The sequence below is a fragment of the Sceloporus occidentalis genome, unplaced genomic scaffold (genome assembly GCF_023333645.1).
Source record: "Sceloporus occidentalis isolate IW3139 unplaced genomic scaffold, rSceOcc1.0.p SCAF_1, whole genome shotgun sequence".
In the NCBI taxonomy this organism is placed as follows: Eukaryota; Metazoa; Chordata; class Lepidosauria; order Squamata; family Phrynosomatidae; genus Sceloporus; species Sceloporus occidentalis.
In genome coordinates, this window is record NW_028316981.1 from 315,874,388 (window position 1) to 315,902,000 (window position 27,613).

The 27,613-nt window shown below is 43.0% G+C and overlaps 2 protein-coding genes across 2 annotated transcripts in view; one reads left to right on the forward strand and one right to left on the reverse strand.

The window, feature by feature from the left end:
- Nucleotides 1–6,276, reverse strand: part of LOC149324243 (nucleolar protein 6-like) — an 86,629-nt gene extending 80,353 nt beyond the window's left edge. The window contains exons 1-4 of the mRNA XM_089497999.1: nt 6,222–6,276; nt 3,375–3,605; nt 2,112–2,228; nt 398–577 (exon numbers count right to left, since the gene is read on the reverse strand). Coding sequence (XP_089354125.1) covers nt 398–577; nt 2,112–2,228; nt 3,375–3,605 — 528 coding nt within the window. The 5' untranslated portion in view covers nt 6,222–6,276. The remainder of the gene's footprint in view (nt 1–397; nt 578–2,111; nt 2,229–3,374; nt 3,606–6,221) is intronic.
- A 4,878-nt stretch (nt 6,277–11,154) lies between these two features.
- LOC149324244 (ubiquitin-conjugating enzyme E2 R2-like) overlaps nt 11,155–27,613 on the forward strand; it is a 102,552-nt gene continuing 86,093 nt past the window's right edge. The window contains exon 1 of the mRNA XM_089498000.1: nt 11,155–11,484. Coding sequence (XP_089354126.1) covers nt 11,308–11,484 — 177 coding nt within the window. The 5' untranslated portion in view covers nt 11,155–11,307. The remainder of the gene's footprint in view (nt 11,485–27,613) is intronic.

Sequence of the window (27,613 nt, forward strand, 5' to 3'; positions counted from 1 at the left end):
GATGACTACAAAAAGTCATTTTAGCTGACAATTAAAGGTTATGTTAGATAAGGAACCAAATACACATGGACAGTGTAATTAATATCATTAGGAATTAATGCGAGGTGCATATTGATAAGATTTGTATTATATGTGTACATGTTTCTATTGTATTCTTTTTTCTGTGTTTTAAAATTAATAAACAAATATATTTAAAAAACAAACAAACCATGGTTTCTGTTGTTAACTGGCTTTAAATGTTTTGAGAGCTTAATCCCTTTTTTTAACTCCTGTATTTTGTGAATATCTAACTATGCTTTTTAAAAAATATATGTTTCAAGCTGCCTTGCTTCCTGCGTTGGGATATAAAAAAAGATCACCCTGATCATCGCTGGTCATCAGTGCAGGCCCCACTCACCCGGGGCATGGTCAGAGCCACATCCACGTTGACCGCAGGCTTGATGCAGGTGCCCAAGAGGTAACTCCCCACCACCTTCACCTCTGCAGGGGGCAGGAAGCGGAACTTGCCCTTCACATTGAAAGGAAGCTGCAAGAGAGGGATTTTCACCCCCTTTGGGAGCCAGGACTGGTCAGTGATCTGGAAGGAAGCAGCAAAAGAGACAGAAAGATAAAATAATGCTCCAGTGATTTTCATGGTGGGGGACCATAGCTGAAGGTCTGAAGGTTGGAACCTGAAGGTATCCAGATAGAATAGAGCCCTGAGTAAAAGATCTGGGGAAAGCCTCCTATCTGAGCTTGGAAAAGTTATTTTTCATGGACACAAGTGCTGGAATATATTTATTTAATTTACAGTGGGCCTTGGTATCCACTGGGGTTTGCGTTCAGACCCTCCAAGGGATACCAAAATCCAGAGACACTCAAATCCCATTAAATACAATGGCATAATAAAATGGTGTCCCTTATATAAAAAATGGCAAAACCAAGGTTGGCTATTCTGATTTTTAAAAAATGTTTTCAAGCCGTAAATGGCTGAATCCATGGATGCAGAATCTGTGGATATGGAGGGATGACTGTATATCCCATCTTTATGGGAGCCAAGGCAGCTCAAAAGATAACACAAACAAAGCACAGCTAAAAAGAGCATCATAATAACATGGGGGGGGGGGAGCAATTAAATAGGCTCTGCTATTTTAAAAAAAGTAGCTTAAAACATAGTTTTTTGTAGGTTTTTTTGGCTATGTGGCCATGTTCTACAAAAGTTTATTCCTGACATTTCTACAGCATCATGTAAATTTACAGCGCTTTATAAATAAAAGTTAATAAATAATAATAATAATCGTCAGGAATAAACTTTTCTAGAACATGGCCACATAGCCTGAAAACCCACAAAAAAACTATGGATGCCGGCCATGAAAGCCTTTGACTTCACATTAGCTTAAAACAATTTAAAAGCATTAAAAACATAACAGTGAGAACAAAAACAATCAAAGAGCTGTCCAGATAAAAAGGGTTATTCCTGAAGGTGGAAAGAGAGCAGAGAGGTATCCAAACCAGAGTCTTGTGGGGAAACCTAGGAGCAGAATCTCTATGGTCCTTTTGGTATGATATTTTGGGGAGTGTTTTTTATACGATGGCAGGAACCACAATTTGTGCAGCCCACATGTAAAAGAATGAGGAACTTTACCCCTTGATATTATTAATGAACTGCTATTCCCATAACTCTTCTCCTCTCTCTGCTGGGTAGGGCTGCTGGAATAGCAACCCAAATTTCATATCTGGAGTTTGCTCCTTCCTGATGCAGAGAAATACCACATTCCTCTCCTTTTATGGGAAAAATAATTTAGACACCAGAATTGTCCCATCAGTGGTAAACATAGCATCACTAGAGACCCTGCAAAGAACCTACACTGTGCAACTCCCACACATATGTAGTCCAAGATTTGTATCTGCTTATCGAATGTGGCACTTCAGTCTAGTTTAAGAATGAAGGACGCCATCTGGCTAAGGCCTGTTCACCCCAGACACTGTCATCACAGGAACTGATTAAAGCAACTACTGATTAAAAAGCTGCAATCCTGAATACATTTAGGAAGGAGCAAACCCCATGGAGATTTGCTTTCAAGTAAACATGCACAGAATGGTCCCACAAACCGCACACATCTCACACGTACATCTCTTTCGTGTGCCTCTGGGATTGTGCTCAGCAAAGCATTGATTTCATGGAGGAAGGAATCAATTTTCTGTTTCCTCTTCTCCTTGAGCATCACCTCTTTTAAAAGCTCCTCTACCTGCACAGGGGACAAAAAGACATGGCACATCACATAAAACTTATTGCTCCTTCATTTTTACTCCAATTAAAAACTAATCAACAAAGATTTTAAAAGAAGGATATTGACAAGCTGGAAGGGTGACCAAAATGATCAAAAGTCTGGAAACTAAGCCTATGAGGAATGACTCCAGGAGCTGGCATGATTAGCTTGGAGAAAAGAAGACTGAGAAGTGACATGATGATCGTTTCTGATCTCTGTGCAAGTGACTAATGCCAGCAGACACAGGTGGCACAGCAAGATGCATGTGTAGACAATTGCTTGGCATTGCTCCAGAGTGCCCAGGTAATAGGGGAAATTTAGGACCAGAATACTCACAGAGCAGCTTGGAGTATTGTGGCCAGTGTAGACCCACCGTAAGACAGAGACTGATATACAGTTGTGCCACAAATAGCAACATTAAAAAGATTAATACACTTGGAGAGCTGAGGGAGGGCAGCCCAGGCAATGTGAAACAAAATGGGGAAATCATAGAGATGTATAGAACAGTGGAAAGCATCGTGCATGAGAACTGGAAGCTCAAAGCTTTTGTGACAGGAGCTGAAATGGGAGACTTGGAGCAATGTAATCAGGATGGGGAGAGGCAGATGAGTTTAAAACAGAAGCCAGTGCTCAGGCAGGAAAGTAAAGGAAAGATCTTTAAAGCAATGGAGCAGTTCCTTGACTGAAATGGAGCAGTTCATTGACTGTTCAAACAGGTAGAAAGGGCTGGAAGCAACCCACAGGTACAACAGGCTGGCCTTCCTTAAAAGCAAAGTGCACCCTGTCTGCTGGGCACAGGGCTGGTGAATGGCAAGCAAAGGAAGCCCTTTCAAAGTTACAAGAATCCCACCAGAAGGAAACATATGCCCTGTTCTATTTGTTTCTGTAACTCAGGTCCAAAACAAACTGCAGAAATAATCCAGTTTGAGACTGCTTTAACTGCACTGGCTCAATGTTAGGGAATTCTGAGAACTGTACTTTTGTGAGACATTTAGCCTTCTCTGTCAGGGAGCTCTGGTGCCACAATAAACTACAATTCCCAGGCTTCCCTAGCATTGAGACAGGGCAGTTAAAGCAGTCTCAAACTGGATTATTTCTGCAGTGTGTTTTGTCCCTCAGCCTTACCTGCAAGCGGAGAAGATTGGAATGGAACAGGTTCTCTGTCTCCTTAAGGCGGCTCAGCTCTTCATTTGTGGGTGGTTTGTACAACTCAGCCTTGCACAGCTTCACTGGTTGCAAGATGCCTTCTGAGACGGAGGGCCTTTTCTTCCCTCGTGGTTTCCTCTCTTCCTTGGAGAGGCTGGCATCACCCTCCTCTCCCTCCAAGCCTTCATCTCTTCCTGCATCTTCAGGCATCTGCAGTTAATGATGATAAAAAACATATAAACCTTGTAAACAAGCCCACACAAATACCCTGCAATATTCATTTTATAAGCCTGCATTTCCATACTGGCTTCTGCACAGCGGGCATTCAAATTGACAACTAAATCTCTTTGTCATCTTCCAAAGAGGGACAATATGATCCATCGTTCTTCTACCAGCCTGTTGTACCTCCACTCTCCCTACTGAATGCAGGGGCTGCTGTTTGCACATCTGCATGAAATTACTGGTCACCAAGAATGCTCTTCAACAAAAGGCTTTACACCAACAACCTTTTACAAAAGCCAAGCCAAACCAAACATCCCACCTAACTGTATATCTTCTTACATACCACCGCCATTATTTCCTTTTCTACAGCTTTTGGTTGTAACATCGTTCTCAATCTTATACAATTTAGATTACCTTTGTATATTTATTGGTTTTTTCCCCCAACACTTTTATATGTAAATGTCTCTATTTAAAATTTATCTATGAATGTCATCCTGTACATATTTACCTTTGTTAATAAAATTACGCATCCTTCTTGTTCTCTGTAGTTATATTCCTAATTTATTTTTATTTGTTTATTTAACTAATTTATTTGTTTATTTATTTTTCATTTAGTCCCCACCTATTTCCCCCCATTCCTGGGTCAAATGGTCTGGCCAGTTTACTCCAATCCTCTAAGTAGTATCCTAGTTAGTTTACATTTCAATTACATCCAGTAATTTCAATAACCATTCCTTTATTAGTGATAAAGGTTTCTCTTGCTTCCAGTTTTCGGCATAAACCATCCTTGCGGCTGAAGACATGAACATCCCAAGTGACTAAAATCAGTGGTTAGGGCCAAGTTAAGGCCACTTTACATATGCATGAGTTTAGTTAAAATACTGATTTATTTAGGTAGAATTCAGAGACATAGCTGTGCTTAGTCTGGAATATCCGTATGCAAAGGGATCTTGTAGGACTTTTGAGACTGACTGTGAAAGACGTTCTAGGTCTACAAAAGCTTATGCCACCTTTTCATCAGACAAGAACTAGAATATTGTAGTATTCGAAAGGATCTTGTAGCACCTTTGAGACTAACTGTCTCAATACTATTATATTCTAGTTCTTGTCTGAGCCAGTTCAGCTCAAATTATGTTCTCCTTCAGTTCTGATTTATGCCATGCTTCAGCACTGTCTGACAATATGGTGCAGCACTTCAAGTACCGCATTGAGAATTGTGAGATCTGCGATGAAGCCGCTATTAAAGCCATGAAATGCAGAGAGTGACCCTAGGTCTGACACTTAACCTGCCTTACAGGAACGTTGCGAGAGAAGCAGAGCCATGTACGCCTCTTGGAGCTCAATGGAGGAAAGGTGACATACAGATTTAACTAGCCATAAGTTAACTAATAAAGTAAGTCTGAATCCCAGCTCAGCAATGGCATGTCACTAGGTGCCCTTAGAAAAACCCCATGCTCTCAGCCTCAAAGGATAGCAATGGCAAACCCCATTTGATGAAACCTGTTAAGAAAACCCCATGAAAGGGTTGTGTTCACCCTAAGAGAGAAAAGACATGAAGATACACAACAACAACAACAACAACATAACAATCATTTTTACAAACTCCATGCATCTGAGGCAACAGAATGGACAGTATCAGACTACGCTGTTAAAGCACTATTATTATTATTATTATTATTATTAACCTTTATTTATGAAGCGCTGTAAATTTACACAGCGCTGTACATACAATATTTTTAGCTAGACGGTTCCCTGCCCTCGGGCTTCCAATCTAAAAAGACATGACACAAAAGGAGAAGGGAGTGGTGGAGGGGAAGGGTAAGAGGTCCAGCAATTCCTCTCTACCTCCAAGGCCTGGACCAAGGCAGATGGACTGGAGGGAGGGCTTGGCTTCATAATGGATGGTTAATCTTCTTCCAGGGAAAATACTTACTCTCAAGTAGGATAATACATATACAATACATAGCAATACAGGAAATGGTTCGATAAACAGGCAACAAAAGAACATCAGATGGTAAGCGACAATTATGCAATGCCCACTTTAACTGCTATGGCTGCCTAATAATATCACTGTCAGTCAATAGGGCTGAAGGGAAGCCATATATCTAGGGACACTCTGCCTCAGTTTGGGGTTTGGAAGTTTTAATTTAATTTTAACATTTCATTTAATTAAATTGAATTTTAAATTGAATTCTTTAAACTGTTGCATGTTGTTGTTGTTGTTGTTGTGTGCCTTCAAGTCCTTTCTGCCTTATGGATAGCCTTTCATGGGGGTTTCCTTGGCAAGACTTCTTCAGAGGGGTTTGCCATTGCCTTCCTCTGAGGAGGCTGAGAGAGTGTGACTCCAGTGGGTTTCCATGGCTGAGCTGGGATCTGAATCCTGGTCTTCAGAGTCATACTCCCAACAACACTCAAACCATCACACTACACTCGGGGGGGGGGGGATCAAATGACAGTTTTGAACCACAGCTCCCACAATCCCCTAGCAGAAGTGGGGGATTCTGGGAGTTGTAGTTTTTCCCCAAGCTTGAGTCCTCCTCTGATGAGCAGCTGCTGGGGAGCCCAAAGAAGGGCCTGAATCAGCAGCAATCCCCCGTTGCCCACCTTCTGCCAGCCGCTCTCTGCCTCCGCGTGGGGGAAACGCCAGCAAAACCACGTGGAATCCGACACTGCCTCCCTCACTTCCGGGGTTCGGTACATCGCGCCTTCTGATTGGATAAAGGGAATTACCGCTCCTCCCCTCGCTTTCCGATTGGGACAGAGCTCCCTGGACACGCCCCCTATCAAGTTCCAATATTCCATGATTCTAAGTTTGGTTGAGAAGTGCAAGCCTCTCATAGGCTCCAGCTCTGTAACGCAGAGATAGGAAATAAATGAGAGGGTTACCTCTCTTTGTCTTGTTGAGACTTTCCGGGTGTATTTCCTAACAGGGATGCTATCCTTTCTCCCAGGTTCTATTTTGGACTTCAGTTCCCAGAAGCCTCAGCCATGCTGGACAATAGTCTGGGATTCTGGGAGCTGGAGTCCAAAAGCTCTTAAAGGGCACAGTTTGGAAACCACTGCTCTAAATAATCATAATAATCATAATCATAATAATCATAATAATAACATAATAAAATAATAATCAACATTTTATTTATATCCCGATTCCCGCTTTTTGTTAAGCAGTGCAATTAAAAACAAGCCTTTTGTGGCTGAAGAGCGGGTTATAAAAACAGCAAATAAATAAATAAAAAGATACAAAAGCGATTCATTAAAACAGAAGCAAAAATCATAAGCTTTTTTTTTAATTGTATTGTTCTTTTAATATTGTGAAGCCGCTCTGAGTCCCAGTTCTGGGGAAAGAGCGGGATGCAAATAAATATTCATCATCATCATCATCATCATCATAATACAATGTTAAAAGAATAAAATACGGTTTAAAAATGATAAAAGTGTTCAAAACATTTTAAAACAATAAAAAAATTAATTGATGAAGTTGGCAGTTTTGTCAGGCAGTTTTCCAAATGAAGAAGCGGTAACTTCCATTTATTTTAACTAGCTAGCTTTAATAGATTGATTGATTGATTGATTTATATTGATTTATTATATTCACTTGTAGTTCTGTGTGTGGCCCAAAAAACACCTGCAGAAACCATCCAGTTTTGAGGTAGCTGACTGAGAGAAATAGATTTGAATCAAACACATAGGATTTAACAATAGAGTTAGAAATACATGACTAGAGTAGAAAGGATTATATAATTGTATGCTATAATTAGATTACATATATAGATAGTATGGAACCACATATATACATGTATACTATTATAATCAATATTTCTAATGGGATTGAATAAAGTTCAACTGAGGCCCTTTTATTGAAGGGGAATAAAAAAAATAATAAGTTGGTAAAGGAAATAGTTTTTAGATAAGTTTTTATATTATGCTCACTTTATAAAAATATATTGGACTTCAAGTTATTAAATATGTAACACACTGTTATCTATTAAATAGATTGTTTTGTAAGAATTAAGGGGTTTATATCTTTGATAAATAAACATGATACACTTTTCTTAGAGGTCTTTAAACAGGGACTGGATGGCCATAGGTAAATGGGGATGTTTTTGATTGAGAGTTCCTGCATGACAGAAGAATGGGGTTGGACTGGATGACCTTAGGGATCCCTTCCAATCCTATTATTTTATGATTTTGTGATTCTAGAATATGTTGAGTTTAGTTATTTTATAAAACATAGATTGAATAAGTTACTCTTGGCTATATCAAGACTATTAAGATGGCTAGTGTCTTGTTTAGAAAATAAATAAATAAATAATAAAGTAAACTTGCATTACAAATACAGTATAGCAATTAAATTAGACAAAAGGGTTTCAAAGGAAAGAAACCGTTGTCTGCACCTGCACATCAAAGACAAAGTTATAGGGAGAAATAAATCAACAGATAAGGGAGTTTTATTCTCACTAATTGACAAGAATACTTTTTTTCATAAAAGGGTGACTTAAAGTTCACACCAAAATCTGACTGACCATGCGCAATAAGGGGTTATGAATATTAGAACACACCTATGAATCTATAATGACTAATTTAAATGATCATGAGATGTATGATATGGGTGGTGATGTTACATACATGCAAAGGAGGTCTTAAGACTAATCACATGTCTTTATCTGGCCAATGAAAAATATGATGATAATAATGATGATATAAAGAACTGTATAAATAAGGAGCAAAATCTGTGTAAACCCGTGCTCTCTCTCTTTGCTTAATTTTGCTGATAGATTGATTGCACCCTATTCTGCAGAATTGATTATATTTTTAATAAATATGGCTTATTGTGCTTTCACCTGATTATTTGTTTGGTTGTTTTCTTAAATCCTTCTTGTCTTTAGCTCAACAAATTGGAAAGTGGATTTTTATATCTCACACTGACTAAATAAATAAACAGTGTCCCGATTTTGAGGTGGAAAGTGGGATAATAGGGATGATGATGATGATGATGATGATGATGACAATGTGATGATGATGATGATGATGATGACAATGTGATGATGATGATGATGATGATGATGATGATGATGATGATGATGATGATGATGATTTGTTCTAACTGGAATTTTGGGGAGATGACATCTGACCCCACTTTGGGTGTCATGGCTCCATATTATGGGATTTTAGGATCTGTAGTTTTCCAAGGGCTTTGAACCTTTCCTGTCACAGAGTTCTGTTGCCTCACAAAAGGGATTGTGACATAACAACAGAAGAGCATCCACAGTTGTTGTCATCCGCCATCTTGACCTCTTGCATGTGTTCTGTCCCTTTAAGAAAAGGGATCTATCCTCGATGTGGGCGGGAATAGGGCTATCAGCCAATCAGTGGGAAGAGACGCTTTATCGACGGGCCAATGAGCGGGCGGAGAGAGGTTGCCATGGCAACAGGCGGGGATCCGAGAAGGATGAGTGGAGTTTGTGAGGGGCGTGGCCTCTTCAAGGAAGAGAGTAGGGGTGGCGGACAGAGGAGGGTGAAGACTAGCGTATGAACGAGAGGGCGTGGTCACGAGGGAAGTGGGTCGGGCTTGAGCGGGCGCCTGCGCGTTGAGAGGTTGCCATGCTGGAGGTAGGACGATGAGGGTGACGACAAGCGAGAGGCGTGACCTCGCGAGAGGGGAAGTGGGCGTGGCCTGGGTCAGCGCCTGCGCATTGGGCGGGTGGAGACACTTCCGTGGCTGGGATAGAAGAGTGAAGAGCAAGAGGAAGAGAGTGGGCGTGGCCTGCGCATTGAGTGGGAGAGTTTACCGGGGGAGGACAAGAGGATAATAGTAGGCGTGGCCTAATTCGGCGCCTGCGCACATGGAGGGAGGCTAGAGGAGCTAGAGGCGTGGTCTCGCGGGATGAAGCGAGTGGGCGTGGTCTAATAGGGCGCCTGCGCAGAAGGGTCGCCGAGGATCGTGACGGCCGAGAGGCGTGGCCTCCGGAGAGGAAGAGCGGGAGGGGCGGGGCCTGGCCTTGCGCCTGCGCCTTGCGCTCAGTGCCCGAGCGTCACAAAAGGAAGCCGCGGCGGCATCGCTGTGGCGGCCGCGGCCGTCGTGCTGAGAGGGAGAGCGGCGCCGCGGTCGAGGAAAGGCCGAGGCCCGAGCGAGGCCTAGCCGGGATACTGCACGGCGTCCGCCTGAGGGGCCTCGGGGCGAGGCAGGGGAGCGGCGTCGCTCGGGCAGCGGGGCCCCGGGGCCTGAGGCGAGGAGGGAGAAGCAGTATTGAGGCGGGAGGCTCAAGGCTGGCGTCCGGCGACGGAGGGGGCGGCGGCGGCGGTGGCTGCTGCTGCTGCGGAGGAGGCGGGGGCGGCGGAGGCGGGGGCGCGGGACTGCTGGGGGCGTCCTCCCGCCCTGGCCTGTCCTGACGGTCCCTTCGCGGCTCGCCCGGGGCCCGCGCCTCCTCCGCCGCCGCCTCCGCCGCCTCCTCCTCCGTCTCCTCTCTCCTGCCTCCGCCGCCTCCGCCTCAGCCATGGCCCAGCAGCAGGTGAGCAGCTCCCAAAAGGCGCTGATGCTGGAGCTGAAGGGGCTGCAGGAGGAGCCCGTGGAGGGCTTCCGCATCACCCTGGTCGACGAGTCCGACCTCTACAACTGGGAGGTGGCCATCTTCGGGCCCCCCAACACCCTCTACGAGGGCGGATACTTCAAGGTGAGCCAGGCGCCCAGGCCCTCGCCCAGGGGCAGGCGGGGGGGGGGGTACTGGCCCGTGGGAATGGGCCATCGCTGGGCAAGGGGTCCCCGATGGTTCCCTATGGGCAAGGGGTCCCCGATGGTTCCCTATGGGCAAGGGGTCCCCTATGGTTCCCTATGGGCAAGGGGTTCCCTATGGTTCCCTATGGGCAAGGGGTTCCCTATGGTTCCCTATGGGCAAGGGGTCCCCTATGGTTCCCTATGGGCAAGGGGTCCCTTATGGTTCCCTATGGGCAAGGGGTCCCCTATGGTTCCCTATGGGCAAGGGGTCCCCTATGGTTCCCTATGGGCAAGGGGTCCCCTATGGGCCAGTAGCCCACAATGATTCTCTATGAGCAAGTATAGGTTCCCTATGGCCAAGGATACCCCTATGGTTCCCTATGGGCAAATATTCCCCTATGGTTCCCTATGGGCCAGTATCCCCCAGTGCTTCTCTATGAGCAAGTATGGATTCCCTATGGCCAAGGATTCTCCTATGATTCCCTATGGGCAAGTATTCCCAGTGATTCCCTATGGGCAAGTATTCCCCAATGATTCTCTATGGGCAAGTATTCCCAATGTTTCCCTATGGGCAAGTATTCCCTACTCTAATTGCCATATGCCCCATGACCTAGGCTCCCTATATTGGGAGAAAGGCAGGATCCGCCTGAGGGGCCTCGGGGCGAGGCAGGGGAGCGGCGTCGCTCGGGCAGCGGGGCCCCGGGGCCTGAGGCGAGGAGGGAGAAGCAGTATTGAGGCGGGAGGCTCAAGGCTGGCGTCCGGCGACGGAGGGGGCGGCGGCGGCGGTGGCTGCTGCTGCTGCGGAGGAGGCGGGGGCGGCGGAGGCGGGGGCGCGGGACTGCTGGGGGCGTCCTCCCGCCCTGGCCTGTCCTGACGGTCCCTTCGCGGCTCGCCCGGGGCCCGCGCCTCCTCCGCCGCCGCCTCCGCCGCCTCCTCCTCCGTCTCCTCTCTCCTGCCTCCGCCGCCTCCGCCTCAGCCATGGCCCAGCAGCAGGTGAGCAGCTCCCAAAAGGCGCTGATGCTGGAGCTGAAGGGGCTGCAGGAGGAGCCCGTGGAGGGCTTCCGCATCACCCTGGTCGACGAGTCCGACCTCTACAACTGGGAGGTGGCCATCTTCGGGCCCCCCAACACCCTCTACGAGGGCGGATACTTCAAGGTGAGCCAGGCGCCCAGGCCCTCGCCCAGGGGCAGGCGGGGGGGGGGGTACTGGCCCGTGGGAATGGGCCATCGCTGGGCAAGGGGTCCCCGATGGTTCCCTATGGGCAAGGGGTCCCCGATGGTTCCCTATGGGCAAGGGGTCCCCTATGGGCCAGTAGCCCACAATGATTCTCTATGAGCAAGTATAGGTTCCCTATGGCCAAGGATACCCCTATGGTTCCCTATGGGCAAATATTCCCCTATGGTTCCCTATGGGCCAGTATCCCCCAGTGCTTCTCTATGAGCAAGTATGGATTCCCTATGGCCAAGGATTCTCCTATGATTCCCTATGGGCAAGTATTCCCAGTGATTCCCTATGGGCAAGTATTCCCCAATGATTCTCTATGGGCAAGTATTCCCAATGTTTCCCTATGGGCAAGTATTCCCTACTCTAATTGCCATATGCCCCATGACCTAGGCTCCCTATATTGGGAGAAAGGCAGGATGTAAGAGACTAAGGTAATAATAATCCTATGGAGTCCAGGGATTTGTAGTTTGCTGTGGCTCCAAAGCTCTCTGACAGAGAAAGCTAAATGTGCCACAAAACTGTAGTTCCCAGGATTCCATAGCAGAGAGCCATGGCAGTTCAAGCAGCGTGAAGCTGGATCCTTTCTGCAGAGCAGGTGCTATCTGCAGCTCATGGCTACCTGAAGATGAGACACCTCCAGCGCTCCCTATCATCCGCTTCCCTGCTTCGGCCTGCAGATTCATAATAAGAAACCCTTATTGTTGTTCTTCTTCTTATTATTATTATTATTAAGAGCCCTGTTGGCCAGTGGTTAAATGCCTGTAATGCAGCCTCTCACTCTCAAACACATGGCAGTGAGTCCAATACAGCCAGGGCCTCCAAGGTCTACTCAGACTTGCATCCTTTCATAGGTTGCTAAAAGGAGTCCTCCGTTTGTTGGGGGCAGTTAGCTTAGGGCAAACTGCTCAGGGAGTGCTTAAGAGCACTGATCAGTGGCATAGAAATGTACTTGCTATTGCTGTTCTCATTATAGCCATGACCTCCCCAATAGAGTCCAGCCCTCTTGCGGCCTTCCTCTCTTTCTTCATCCCTCCACCTTTCCTAGCAGTGTTGGGTTTTCTAATGATCCACGCTTTCTCAGGATGTGTCTGGAGTACAACAGCCTCAATTTGACCATCTTGGTTTCAAGGGAGTGACTTGATCTGTTCAAGGACCCACTTGGCTGTCTTCTTGGCTGTCCATGGTATCCTCAACACCAGGTCTCAAATGAACTGATTTTCTTTCTGTCCACTTTCCTCACTGTCCAGCTCTCGCATCCATACACAGTGATGGGGAATACAGTGGGCTTGGACAATCCTCACTTTAGTACTCAGCTGTATATCTTTACATTTTAGGAGACCAGGTCCTTTGGGATTGCCGTGTTACTGTTTCTGAACTCAAGTAGACCCCTTGAAAGAGTGGAGCTTCCCTATTTATGTATGCACTGTTCAGACGTCCTTTCCTTCAGCGGGTTCACTCTAGCTGGTGGCAACCAACAGGATACAGGATGTTGTTATTATTATTATTATTATTATTATTATTATCAGTTCATTCCCAAAGTCGTGTGCAGGGAGTGAAGGAAGGGCATACATCTTGCCCTGCCCTGTGGGACGCTCAGGAAGCACTGCTTGTTGGCTTCGTGTTGGGAGTCCCCCTAACAGCCCTTTGAGGTAGTCCACATAGGAGCCAGAGTGAATGGTGTTCCCTTGTTGCCCTGTGCGCGCATGTGTACGGTCAGCCCTGCTTATCCACGGACTTTTTATCCACAGATTGAAAATGTTCAAAAGACTTATAAATTCCAAATAGCAAGCCTTGATTTTCCATTTTATGGTATGCCGTTATATTTCATGGGTCTTGAGCATCCACACATTTTGTTATCTACGGGGGATCCTGGAACCAAATCCCAGTGGATAACAAGGGCCCACTGTGTGTGTATGTATGTAATTTGAGGCTCTTCAAGAACACTTCTGTAAACCTCTCTTGTCAGGGGGATTTTGCAGTCTTCTTTCTTTTCCTTCCCCCTCTTTTTGTGGGGGAATAATAGCCCTTATGGATGGTCCTTTTCACCACACTTGGTTCCCTGCATCTTTTCTTCCTCCTCCTGCTTCTTCTCTCTCATGGCTCACAAAATGGCCCCTTTCCAGACTTCTTCCTGTAGTCCTTCTCTCAGCATTTCTACTATTGGCTGGGTTGCCTTTGTAGGAATCTCATGCTAATGCTGAAGAGTCTTCAGTCTTTCCACCTTCTGTCCCAGTGTTCCCCAGGCATCTTGATCCTGTCTCTCTAACCCTGTTCTCCCAGAGGTGCTGTAGATACCCTGAACGCCTTTAGATAGGGAGAGCTTCAGGGCACACAAAAGCCTTGCCCATAAGTATCCAAAGCATTTGTGGTAGTAAAGTAACTACTGTAGATATTGCGTGTGGATTTTAGATACGCCTTGTTACTAGTTAGGCAAGTCCACCTCTGTTTCTCTCACCTGTGTATCCTTGCATGGCATTTCAGTGTCTCCATAAAGAAGAAAAGGTAGTGGTGGGAATTTATTGGAACTTTTGAGGCTGCATCTGCACTGCAGAAATAATCTGGCTTCAGACCGGTTTAACTGCCAGGGCTCAATGCTAGGGTATCCTGGGAAGTGTAGTTTATTGTGGCACCAGAGCTCTCTCTGACAGAGAATGCTAAATGTCTCACAAAACTGCAGTTCCCAGAATTTCTTAGCAGTGAACAAGGGCAGTTAAAGTGGTCTCAAACTGGATTATTTCAGCAGTGTAAGTGCACCTTTACTCTAATGAAATTGTTATTAGCATGATCTTTTGTGGATTTCAGTCCACTCACTGTGTCTGAATGGCATCTGTTAAGAAGTGGATTGAATCCAGTGTAGTTCCCACTAAAACAAGTATGCCTTAAACGTCCTGTTAGAATCCTCCTGCCCCTCCTTTTCAGTTTAGTGTACTGAAACATACTAATATTAATGTCACTTTGTAAATTCCATTAATTTAATGTGAAGTCAACGGCTTTCATGGTCCGCATCCATAGTTTTTTGTGGGTTTTTCCGGCTATGTGGCCATGTTCTAGAACAGTTTGTTTCTTTATAAGAAACAAACTCTTCTAGAACATGGCCACATAGCCCGAAAAGCCCACGAAAATCCATTAATTTAAATTTCTCCCATCAAAAGCTCTTCGCTTTCTCATCACCCCCCCCCCCCCCCAATTGCAGTCTCTCTCCTCCCCACCTTTCTCTTTCAGTTGGCTGTAAATAATGTTTTTGAAAGACTTGCAAGAAAATGGATGGTGCTGGGCAAGTGGTCTACAGAAAGGAGATGTTGAATTTCTCTACCTTAATATGGCAGATCATTTATATGACCTCTTTTACTTGAGAAAGAAAGTCCTGGTCTTTGACCCGTGGTATGTCCCAGTGTTTCTAATGCATAGACTGTTTATCCTTTGTTCTTTTTTCTTCTTTGTTTCTTTTAGTCTGTTCTTTATAGGAACGCACTGTACTCAGGTCATCCTCCAGTAGAGACAAAAGAACTTGTTCTGTCTTTGTTTCCCTTAAACTACTTTAAACTAAATTTGTGACTAGAAATGAATCTAACCAAAAGGAGGTGGCACATGCTTTCTAGAGCCAGGGTGCAGTGTGGAAGGTAACTGGGTAGTGTTAATGGGACAGAATTCAAATATACAGATTATGTTGGAAGTACCTTTATGTATTCTTGGTAGAATTAATGTTGTAAGAAACCAAATAAGTAGGTATTGCCACAGCCATTTCATATTGCTTTTTAGTATTTTGATTGAGCAGTCTCCTTTTCAGAGATGACTGTGTTTGGGTCTGTTTCAGCAGTGCCCTAATCCATGTATCAGAGCCATAATCCATGTATCAAACATATGTGCATGTGTCTTTGACCTGAGCTTATATTTGAGGGAGTGTTTAAACATCCTGCTTTTTTTAACCCATTCAAGTGAATGCATTTGTGGGGGGGGGGGGGGGAATGTAATTGTGTAGTTGCAGTGGTTGTATTTTGGCAATTCCTGCTCAGACATAAGTCAAAAAGATGTTTCTTTGTACATTGCAAGGAGGAGGTATTTCAAAATGTGTGGATATCTTGTGTTCCACATTGTCTTATCAGATGCTGCATCTATAGTTAGGCTGTAAAACGTGAGTGTGCTTTGCAAACTTTGGTCACAAATGCTGACTTGAAAACCCTTTGCTCCACTGAGCATGTTCTGATTTCTGTTCTGCTTTGATAACCTTGAGGCAGTAAAAATGATAATTTCTATACCCAGTTAGTTTCTATAGTGCCCCAAGGATGCTAACCAGTAATCATAATAACTGACATTTCACTGGTCTTACTGTATTGTATGAACAGTTCAGTTATTGCCATAGCATGTTATAAATATGCCATTATTTGCAAGCTATTAATAGTCCCAGTGAGATTCTGGTCAACTGACTAGTCAAACTTTGCCAACGTAATCTTTGAAACCCAGGATTCTCTTCTGTAACGGCTGGCTTATTCACATTCATTATGAGTACAGTCGGCCCTTCTTATACACGGATTTTTTATACACGGATTTAAGCATACACAGTTTGAAAATATTACAAAAAAGTATAAATTTACCTTGATTTTCCATTTTTTATAAGGGACACCATTTTGCTATGTCATTATATTTAATGGGACTTGAGCATACACTGATTTTGTTATACACGGGAGATCTTGGAACCAAACCCCAGCGTATAACAAGGGTCCACTGTATATGTTTATCCAGAAGCAATTCTTCTTGATTTCACTGGGATTTAATCTTGCTTAGTGTGTTTTAGACAGAAGCCAAACTGTACATTTTCTCCATTTAGAAGCTGTCTCTTGCTGTGAACTGCATGCGCTACCTGCCTTTGTACTGACCATCTTACCTGTCCTTTTTAGTGGAAACAGAACATAAAAGCAAGCATAAGAAACATTTTGCCCTTCAGATGTTTTGGCCTCGTTCTCTTAAAATCCCTTACCATTGTTTATGGTGGGTGGCGTTCATGGGAGATGTAGGCTGAAACATCTAGTGGGCCAAAGGTCTGCTTCAACTTGACACTGAAGAGGCGCACTTTTCTAAAACTGCACATTTGTATAACATCCTTGCATAATATTGGCAGTGAATGAACGGATCATGGGAGACAGTAGAACTTGTTGACAAATTTCTGGCCCACGTGTTTTGTTAGTACTGAAATTCTATTGAATGTTTTGGCTAATCAGTAAATGTCAACGGCTTATTGCAAAATCTAATCATAGTCACACTTTTTCTGGAACAGGGAGGGTGACACTACATCCTTTGCGTGTTAGATTCAGGACATGTGCAGACATTTGCAGAACCAAACCTCTCACAAAATGTTGTGGATGGTACACTTCCAAGAAGTTACTCGGCAAACAATATTTGGTTGCATTATTAATTTGCATGAAACAGAACAAACAAACCCAGCAGTGAAATTCATTGCCGGCATCCATAGTTTTTTGTGGGTTTTTCGGGCTATGTGGCCATGTTCGAGAGGAGTTTATTCCTGATGTTCCGCCTGCATCTGTGGCTGGCATCTTCAGGGAAGATGCCAGCCACAGATGCAGGCAAAATGTCTGGAATAAACTCTTCTAGAACATGGCCACATAGCCCGAAACCTGGTAGTACCAATATGAATACCAGAGAGATGGGGAGAAAGTTGTTATTCTGTAGATGTTATCATGTGGAAGTTGTAGAGACAAAGATTTCAGGAGAAAGATAACTTATTTGTTGCTCTGTTATGCTTGGCCAAAGGAAATAAGTAGGTTTTTAAAAAATGTAAAGGTTATGGGAAATTCATCATAGTATAATAGAAAAAAGGCAAGGTTGCATAGGAAAGATTTTGTAATGCAGAGTAGGAATAATTTGTGAGTCTTTCGGATTAAGTGTGTAGTAATAATATAATATCATTGCATCAGTAAATCAAACCATTACCCAGCTAGCCAAGTGCTCTTCAGCAGAATTCTACCAAAGGGCTGTGGATGAACTGCAGGTAGAAGCTGACTTTTTCTGGCGTTTCCTTGGTAGTTTAGACAGATATACTGCATAAGTATAAAAAGGTTCTCTTTTGGGTTGCTGTAAGTTAGAATTGACTTGAGGGCGTACAACACAACACAGAGAGGTTCTGTTTAGCTATCAGTGTTAATAATGATAGACAAAAAAAGCTGTCTTTCCATTCAAGCCAAAGGTGTTTTTATTCCTCCAGAGTTTTAAAATGGAAAGTTTTTAAAGAATGGGCTAATGGTGCTGTATTTTACATTGAACAGCTTTGATAGCTTTTTATCTTTTAATAATATTTTATCTTTTAAGTGAAGTTGGAAATCATTTTAATACAGTGGGCCCTCCTCTTACGCAGGGATCCATTCCGGATCCCTCCGTGTAAGGGGAAATCCACATGTGCTGGAGCCCCACTAGAAGTAATGGAGCTCGCACCCTGCAGTACAGTGACGCACATGTGCCACGGGCACACGCCCCATTACTTCTTCCAAGGCGTGCAAGGGGCTTTTCTGGTGTGGCTTTCAGTGTATGCTGAAAGCCACATATTGTCAAAAATTTGAACCTATTTTAATACTCATTGTTATATGTTTTCAGCTGTGTTGTGTTTTTAAATTGTAAGACACCTTTGACTCCCAGTTTTTGGAGAAAGGTGGATAGAAATAAATGGACATAAATCAGATATTAGGAATGGGAATACACAAAAGCCTATTGCAGAACATTTCAGTCTTCTGCAGGATTCCATCTTTGACCTCAGGACAGTGGTCCTTGACCAAAAAAAACCTATAAATGATGATTGGAAAGAGAAGCACCTGAATTAGAGTATATCCACAAACTCCAATCCATCAATAGTGGATGGAAGGACAATGATTTCCTGGTACACTACACATATTATAACCCTGCTTAACACCACAGCCCATGAGGACACTCTTGGCCAGTTTATCACATCTCCTTTATGGTTTCCAGCCTAGACACATCATATTCCAAAACTCCCCTCACCATTCACAGGGTCATCCACCCACCCTCGCCAAAGGCAGCACCTTGTCCATCAAAAACCTTTGTTTTCTCAAAGACCACAGTTAAAGCTGAACTTGCCATATCATCATCGTACACACAAGTTTTGTATTTCTGTGGCTATTCATGTAGGCTGATTATAAAGGGCAACACTTCGTCACATGTCTCTGGGGAAGTAGGTCAAGTCTGTAAAAGCATATACTGCAGCTTCTTTTGCTCAATTAGGTCTAAAACGCACTGTAGAAATAACCCAGTTTGAGACCACTTTGATTGCCCTGGCTCAATGCTACAGAGTTCTGGAAACTGTAGCTTTTGTGAGACATTTAGCCTTCTCTATCAGGGAGCCCTGCTGCCACTACGAATTACAACTCCCAGGATTCTTGATTTCAGTAAGGCCTTTGACAAAGTTCCCCTTGATATTCTTGCAAACAAGCTTGTAGAATGTGCGCTAGACAAGGTAACTGTTACATGGATCTGTAATTGGTTGACTGGGTGAAGCCAAAGGGTGCTCAGCAATGGCTCCTCTTCATCCTGGAGAGAAGTGACCAGTGGGGTCCCACAGGGCTCTGTCCTGGGCCCAGTGCTATTCAACATCTTTATCAATGCCTTGGAGGACAAAATTGGGGGCATACTTATCAAATTTGCAGATACCAAATTAGGAGGAGTACCTAATACCCCAGAGGAAGGATCAAGATTCAAAAGGACCTGAACAGACTAGAAAACTGGGCCAAAGCTAACATAATGAACTTCAACAGGGAGAAATGTAAAGTACTGCACTTAGGGCAGAAAAATGAAATGCACAGATATAGGATGGGGGACACCTGGTTTAAGGAGACAACATGTGAAAGGGATCTAGGTGTTCAAGCAATAAAAGTATAGTGTCTAGATCAAGGGAAGTAATAGTGCTATTATATTCTGCTCTGGTCAGGCCCCACCTGGAATATTGTGTCCAGTTCTGGGCGCCACAATTCAAAAAGGACATTGAGAAAAAGGAGAGTGTCCAAAGGAGGGCAACTAAGATGGTGAAGGGTCTGGAAACCATGCCCTATGAGAAAAGACTTAGGGAGCTGGGGATGTTTAGCCTGGAGAAGAGAAGGTTAAGAGGTGATATGATAACCCTGTTTAAATATTTGAAGGGATGTCATGTTGAGGAGGGAGCAACTTGTTTTCTGCTGCTCCAGAGACTTGAACACGGAACAATGGATGCAAGCTACAGGAAAAGAGATTCCACTTCCATATTAGGTCAGCTGTCCCAGCCCAGGATTTCCTCTGCCCCATCTCGGATTCGCCCCTTTTCACTTGCTGCCCCTCACTCCTGGAACCTTCTTCCCCCACGAGACACAAGGGCCATCACTTCTTTAACCAACTTCAAAACAGAGTTGAAGACCATCCTGTTCAGAGAAGCATTCCCAGGCATTGCATGATTATCATTTGCTATTTGATGTTCTTTTTTGTTGCCTGTTTTATTGAACCAGTTCCTGTATTGCTATGTATTTTATATGTATTATCCTATTATTTCTTAGATTGTACGCCATAGGCAGGTTTACTCTTATATATTTATTGTTTTTATGTACAGCGCTGTACAAATCTACAGCACTGTATAAATAATAATTAGGAAGAACTTCCTGACAGCAAGGGCTGTTCGACAGTGGAACAAACTCCCTCGGAGTGTAGTGGAGTCTCCTTCCTTGGAGGTCTTTAAGCAGAGGTTAGATGGCCATCTGTCAATGGGGATGCTTTGATTTAGATTTCCTGCATGGCAGGGGGTTGGACTGGATGGCCCTAGCGGTGTCTTCCAACTCTATGATTCCCTAGAACTGAGCCAAGGCAGTTAATGCAGTCTCAGACTGGATTATTTCTGCAGTGTGCTTTGGACCTATGTCTCAAAAGTGCTACAAAATCTCTTTGCATACTGATATTCTAGGCTAACACATCTATGTTTCTAAATAAGTAAAGTAATAATGGGATAATCCTGCCTACTTTCTTTTTTCTTAATAAGTTGAAGCAAGTGACTCTTGCTGTATGTTTGTATGCTCTCAAGCACCCAAAAATTCTTTGTAGGGAAGCGTGGAGGACATTTCCACCATGTTTGGAGCCTCCTTGACCTTGCAGGAGTCAGAATGGAATTTGGCAAAATTTTATTCCCACATCCCCTAGAAGGCATTTGGGGGCTCCCTCTCCTCTCCTCTCCTCCAACCCCCCACATTTCATGTGACGGTGTTGCTTGTCCCATGCGTGGTATATTGTGTGAATGATTTATCCTGTGAAGTATTCCCTTCACAGTATAATTTATCTTTTCTGAATCTTGCTTTGGAGGACTGCAAGGGGGGAAAAACTCAGGTCTACCCACTGTTCTTTTTTGTTGCATTATAGGTTTCAAAGTTGTTATAGTACCTTGTCTGGCAGGCAAAGACCTTTTTGTTTAACCAGCCTTTGAATATACAAGCAGGGAAGCATTTTTATTGGGGTGTTTTATCTTTCTTTTTAAATTTTGTGTGTCTTAAATAATTTTATATTGCTTTTTGTGGTGAATTTATTTTTAAAAAATATTCAAGGTTTTTAGTGATTCTTTCTAGGAGTTGTCTTGGTCCCACTTCTTGGATAGAGGTGACATACAAAATAAATAGATAAATGTTTGATTTTCCATTTTGACAAGAGTGTGTGTGTGTGTGTGTGTGTGTGTGTGTGTGTATTTATTTGCAGAAACATCTTTTCCCCATTCCTGTTAATTGGTTGTTCAGAGTGCCCATAATTCTTGAATGGGAAGTATAAAGAAAATAGCCCCCTTTCCTGGATAGTGAATTATATTTTTATTTGTTTATTGGGTTGGTAAATGAAATTTTTAGAGAAGTCAAAGCATCTCTTACAGAAATGGAAAATCTAAATGCTTCCTCTGGGACAGTGTGGCAATTCCTGTATGTATGTGTACGTGTATATATGTACATCCTTCCATTGTATACCTTGCATGTCAGAAACCATGCTCTTAGTTTCTCCACAAGATCTGTTCTCTGTGTTAGAAAGACTTCTGCATCTAGGGATATTCACACCAGTTCAGCAAGAAAATTGTTCTTTCAGGGACCTAATAGTGTTGCATGTGGCTTCAGTCTCCAGTACAAACCCTTGCAGAAATGGTTCTGGAGCCCCTGATGTAAGCATGAGTTGAGGTTCACAATAAGCATGTTTGAACTGATGCATCTTCTAAATAAACGCCAGGTCCCAGAGGCCTCAGAGCCTGAATCTTCAATAAATACTGATTATTTGTAGAAGTACTCTAAATGGACTTGGATGTGCTCTGAAATGACTTGGGAAATAGCTTGGTAATAAGTGAACTCTAAGAGGAGAATTTGTTGTGCAAGCTGAAGGACTTTGTTCTAGAAATCAGCCTGCCAAGGGGCCTTTAATAGAGGCTCGTCTGAGTTGGGCCTACGCAAGCTACAATGAACCAGTCTTTAGCATGCTCAGAACTTTGCCTTGCTGCTAAATGAGGCTTCTGCCAGCTGGTTTGAGGAATTCTAATCTGTTTAGTGCCTTGACATCTGTGGCTGACGTTTCCATTTGATTTTGTTTGTTGCCATGCCCCTATTTACTGCCTCACCATTTGTTGGTTAGGATATGGCTTTAATGTGTTTGTTCCATTAAATTATCAAATTCCCCCTGTAAGCAGATTTATTGCTTTCGCACATCAACACTAAAATTGACCATCTTAAAAATCTGAAAGCCCCTTTCACCTCTCCCAAGCCTTTGAAAATGTAGGGCAAGGGACATGATTTGCATCTTTTAGGATCCTAGTACATTTTATTCCACTTTCACAACTGTGTAAATATGCTTTATATGTGAGGGCTTAATACCATTCTGTCCTGCATCCAAAGATGTGGGACTATATTCATGAAAGTTCATGTAAAAATAAAATCTAGTTAGTCTTAAAGGTGCTGCCACATTTCTTTTTTATCCCGTCTACAATCTCTGTCTTTGTTTCAAACAGAGGAGAGTCCAAGTGTTTTTTCTGTTCCTCCTCTTTCTTAGTATGAACACTTGAAACCAGGAATGAAAATCCTTCTTTGTGTCATCCACATATATTAGAACCAAACCAAACACTGTTAATAAACAACTTCCCTCCCCATGAAGTGACTGTGATATTCCTTGTGGCCTTGTAAATTTTTACATCTGCAAATGGTTTTCACACGCACAAAATATAATTGCTGACTTGTTGCATGGAGCTTTAAAAATCCAGCACATGAGGTGGGTAGCTTCCACCTCTTAGATCAGTTGGCTATTTCTTCAGTGCTTGTCCTGTGTTTTTCTTTTCTTCACAAACAAAAAATAGTCAGGGAAGTTTTATTCAGATAGATTTTGGACAAACTGTGGAAAGATTGGTGTAAACAAAAAATGTCGGTTTCATTCTCATGCTGAAAGCAAGAAAACTTGTGAAGGTTAACAAACTCAATATTAAGACAGCCTGTCTAATCAAGAATGATGTAACAATCCAAAATAAACAGTATGGTGATAGCTTTTATTAGTCCAAACAAAAGGCACCAAATACTTTATATAAGCTATTAAAGCTCAGAGGTTAGCTTCTTGGCTGATATAGCTACCACTGGAGATGGGGCGATTATATGATAGATAGATAGATAGATAGATAGATAGATAGATAGATAGGATTTGAAGATACTGAACTCCACCTCATCAGGACAGTGCTGAACTAGGGACTTATTCTCTAAGATTTTCATGACTACTTAAAATAATAATTTAAATTCGGTTATCATTGACACATTTTACCTTTTGGAATACTTAAACTTTTTACTAGATGCGTCAGTATATAGGGTTTTTTCAGTACTACAAACTCAGGCAAGACAGATGTGGCCTAGATCTCAAAGGAAGTCTCCTTGTTTCTACTGATGAAGAAGAAAATGTCATTGCACCGTTTTGGCTATTTGTGTTCCCAGCTTCCTCAGGGCAAGGGATATGCCCTCTACCTGCATCTGCCCTGTCTCCAAGATAATCTTAACATTTCAGGAAAAATGCAGCTCTCTGACTTTCCATCCTCACATTTTCCCTCTAATTTTTTTTAACATTATGTGTGACAAAGAATCCTGTGTAGTTCAAAAGCTTGTGTAAAGTACATTTTGCCTTTGGATTGGCCTAATATAGGCATCCCAATAATATTTAGGATTTTCTTATATAGTGGCTTAGTGAACTCTACTTGTTGTTGCATTCCTTCAAGTTGTTTTGGACTCATGGTGAGTCCAAAGGTGAACCTGTTACAGGGTTTTCTTGGCAAGATTTGTCCAGAGGGAGTTTGCCTTTGCCATTCTCTGAGGCTGAAAGAGTGTGACTTGCCTAGGGTCACCCAGTAGGTTTGAATGGCTGAATGGGGATTTGAGTCTTAGGGCCTGAACAGACAGCCCAAAAATAAAGCTGCTTCGGATCACTTTGGAGGTATGTTGTTTAAATGACACACACATCTTAAGAGGTCAGAAGCTGCACCAAAGCTGCGCTCCAGTCCTTAGGACTGGGGCGTGGTTTTGGCATGAATAATTTAAATAGCAAAGTGACCCGAAGGACACATGAATAATTTAAATAGCAAAGTGACCCGAAGAAGCTTTTTTGGCCTGTCTGTTTGGGCCCATTGTCTCCAGAGTCGTCATCCAGTATACAAACCTCAACACCATGCTGGCTCTAAACATAGCTACCCCAAATATATTTAACATGCTGTATATACTCATATGTAAGTCTAGAAATTTTAGTCAAAAAATTGACCTTAGACCTATACATGGGTCAAGGTAAGTACTATATTTTAACTTGTGTGTGTGTGTGTGTATACACACATTTATTTATTTATTTATTTACACACACACACACTCTCCATCCATCCATCAATCCCATGGTGAAAGGCAAGAATTTAATCTGTTCTGGAAGGACTGTCCCCCCGCCCCCCCATTCTCTCATCCATCCAGCCTTTAGGGTGAGCACAAACAGTGATGCCTGCTGGAATTTTGTAAGTACTTTGCCATTATTTTCCTTTCCTTCCTCCATTAGATCATTTGTTACATGCTCCTAAGTTTTACCCTCAACTTACCCATCGGTCATATCAAAATCCATAATTTTGGCCCCAGAACCTGCCCTCAACTTATGTATTTATAATAATGTGGAATGTTTTTAGCCAATTTTGTGGAATTAATGGGTATTGATGTGTATTTTTAATGTCATTTGTTTTGTATTGTATTTACAAAATACAAGGACTGGAGCGTGGCTTTGGTGTGGCTTCTGGACTCTTAGGACGCATGCATCATTGAAACACCATACCTCCACTGTGACTCGAAGCAGCTTTATTTTGGCTGTCTGTAACAGGCCACTGTTCCATACCTCTTATCCCCATTGTTCTCTAAACCTGCTCCAGCTTGTCTGGATCCTTCTTAAAATGAGTTGTCCATAATTGAACACAGTACAATGGGTCCTTGGTATCCAACAGGGTTTGGTTCCAGGACCCGCTGTGGATATCAAATCCATGGATGTGCAGGTCCCATTAAATACAATGGCATACTAAAATAATATCCCTTTTATAAAATGGGAAACTCAGGATTTGTCTCTTCCAACTCTATGGCCCGTTACACATGGGCCTTTACGGCGCCCCCTTCACGTGCTAGGGGTTGGCCGAGGACCTAGCGTCCATACCAGCCTCACCCCTAGCACGTGACGAGGGCGTAAAGATGGCGGCGCCCTATACACACGGGCGCCGCCATCTTTACGTGCTGGATGCATAGCATCCGCACATCGCACCCTGGATGTGACGTTGCGAGTGCGTGAGTAGCGCCTCGCGGCGTCACATCTGGGGCGGAAGAAGAAGCGCCATTTTGGGGCTTCTTTTTGCTCTGCGAGGGAGCCGTGTGGTTTGGCTGCTGTGGCTCCCTCGTGGAGCAACCGGCAGTGGCGCGAGACTGCCCCTTCTGGGCGGTCTGTAACGCGCCTATGATTTGATGAATGCTTCCCTAGTAAGAAGGCAGCACAGAGCGTCTGTGGTCCTCCAGACACTGCTGAATTGCACTTTCTGTGGTCCTTAAACTTTGTGCTGGTTAGGGCTGATGGGAGCTTCAGTTGAACAACCTCTGGAAGCCCAACTTGTCCATACTTGATGTAGGGATCATCTGGATATGGGTCATCTGGTAGACATTGTGTACTTGAACTTAAAAAAGAATCTTTCATTTGACAAAATTTAATAATCATGGGATAAAAAGAGAATCCACTAGTGGTTCAATAATTCCTTGAACAGGAAGCAGAAAAAAGAATGTGAACAGCTGTCCCCATCATGAGATTGATGTATGTCTACCAGACCTAACTAAAATTGGATTAGCATTATTTATTCATCACATATAGTTGACTGGCTTTGCTTATGAGCTAAAACATGAAAGATGCTTGACTGTCTCCTGCCCTTATGTGTAGCTTTGCTTACTGGGATCCATATACATCAGTCTTTCGTGTAGGCCAACATCTGTGCCAGATTTCATGCTTTTAACACATGAAATACAGTGCTTGGCTGGCATACTATGCCTAGATATTGCAGATCCATAAAAACCCAACCTAGATCTTCAGGCAACCGTCTTCTATAGCCAGTCAAAACCTCTGATGAATACTCACATGTCTCTGAAGTGAGTTGGTGGCTATTGCAGCTTGCCTTTAATAATAATAGTAATAATAATAGTAATAATAATTTTATTACTATTCCCTGCCTCTCCCACAGATGGAGGTGGGATTACATCAATAAAACTCTATGCACATACAAATAGATCAATAAAATACTGCTATATAATACATAACTACAGTCAATAGAATTATAAAATTGCTATTAATTCAATAAAAACTATTTTCTCAACTAGTCATCTAGTTTTATAATCTCCATCACAAAATTTGATGGCATGAATAAAGCTTGAGAAGTCGCTTGACTCTCAGCAGTTGCTTATACTTCGGGAAGAGTAAGTAATAGTTGTTAATAGCAATTACTCCAGCACATTATGTATCTTGCTGCAAACTTTCTGTAGGGTCCCATCTATGGCTTCACGTCCTGCCATAAGTTGCATATTCTTTTTAAATCAATTTTATTTCGCCAATTGGAAACTCCAAAGTCCTAAAAGCATGATCAGAAAACATATGTTCCAACAGTATTAACAGACTGACAGTAATAGGCATGTATAAGTTGGATTTAGATCTTTAGTGGTTTGAGTGTTGTATTCTGGCTCCTGGAGACCAGGACTGAATCCCTTACTCAGTCATGGAAACCCACTGGATAACCTTGGGCATGTTACACTCCATCAACCTTAAATGAAAGCAATGGCAAACCTCTTCTGAGAAATCTTCTAAAGCAAACCCTAGGCAAGGATCAGCGTGAGCCAGAGTCAACTTGAAGGCAGATAACAGTATAATTCATTGTTTGCATAAAATCATCATGATTGGTGCACTTTATTCATACAAGTCTCGTTGAATTTATCCTTTTGATTTTTATGTGAGAGATCTTGAAGATTAAAAAAATTGAGGAATGGGAGAAAAATTGTTCCCTTAATTTTTCAGTTTTTTATGGGTGTTTATGGTTGCTTAAAACCAGGGCTGGGGAGCAGTGGTGATTTTGGGGATTACTCCATGTCCTACTCCAGAGTAAGATTTTTTCTTAATGTTGCTCCTACTTGTACTCCTGTAAAAACCCCTTACTCCTACTCCCCAGCCCTGCAAAACTGAGCTTACAGATAGTGTGTTGCCTTGGCTGGAAGTACTTCTCTGTTGTAAAGTTGTTTCTTCTGCTGTAGTGTTACAAATGATAGCTGTAGCTCATAAAATGTTAATGAGTAGTAATGTTTGTGGCCTTAATTCTGGGGCGTCTTCTTAAAAACATTGCTTATTTCTGTTGCAGACTGCCTAGCACTTATGTAGAAAGTCAGTCTCATGCACTCTTGATCCGTACAGTGGTATACCCTTGCTTGCTAATGCTCTGAACTTTAGGAAGCTCTTCCAAATGCTTCCCTTGGTGTCTTTCAGAAATGAAACTTGGCCATCT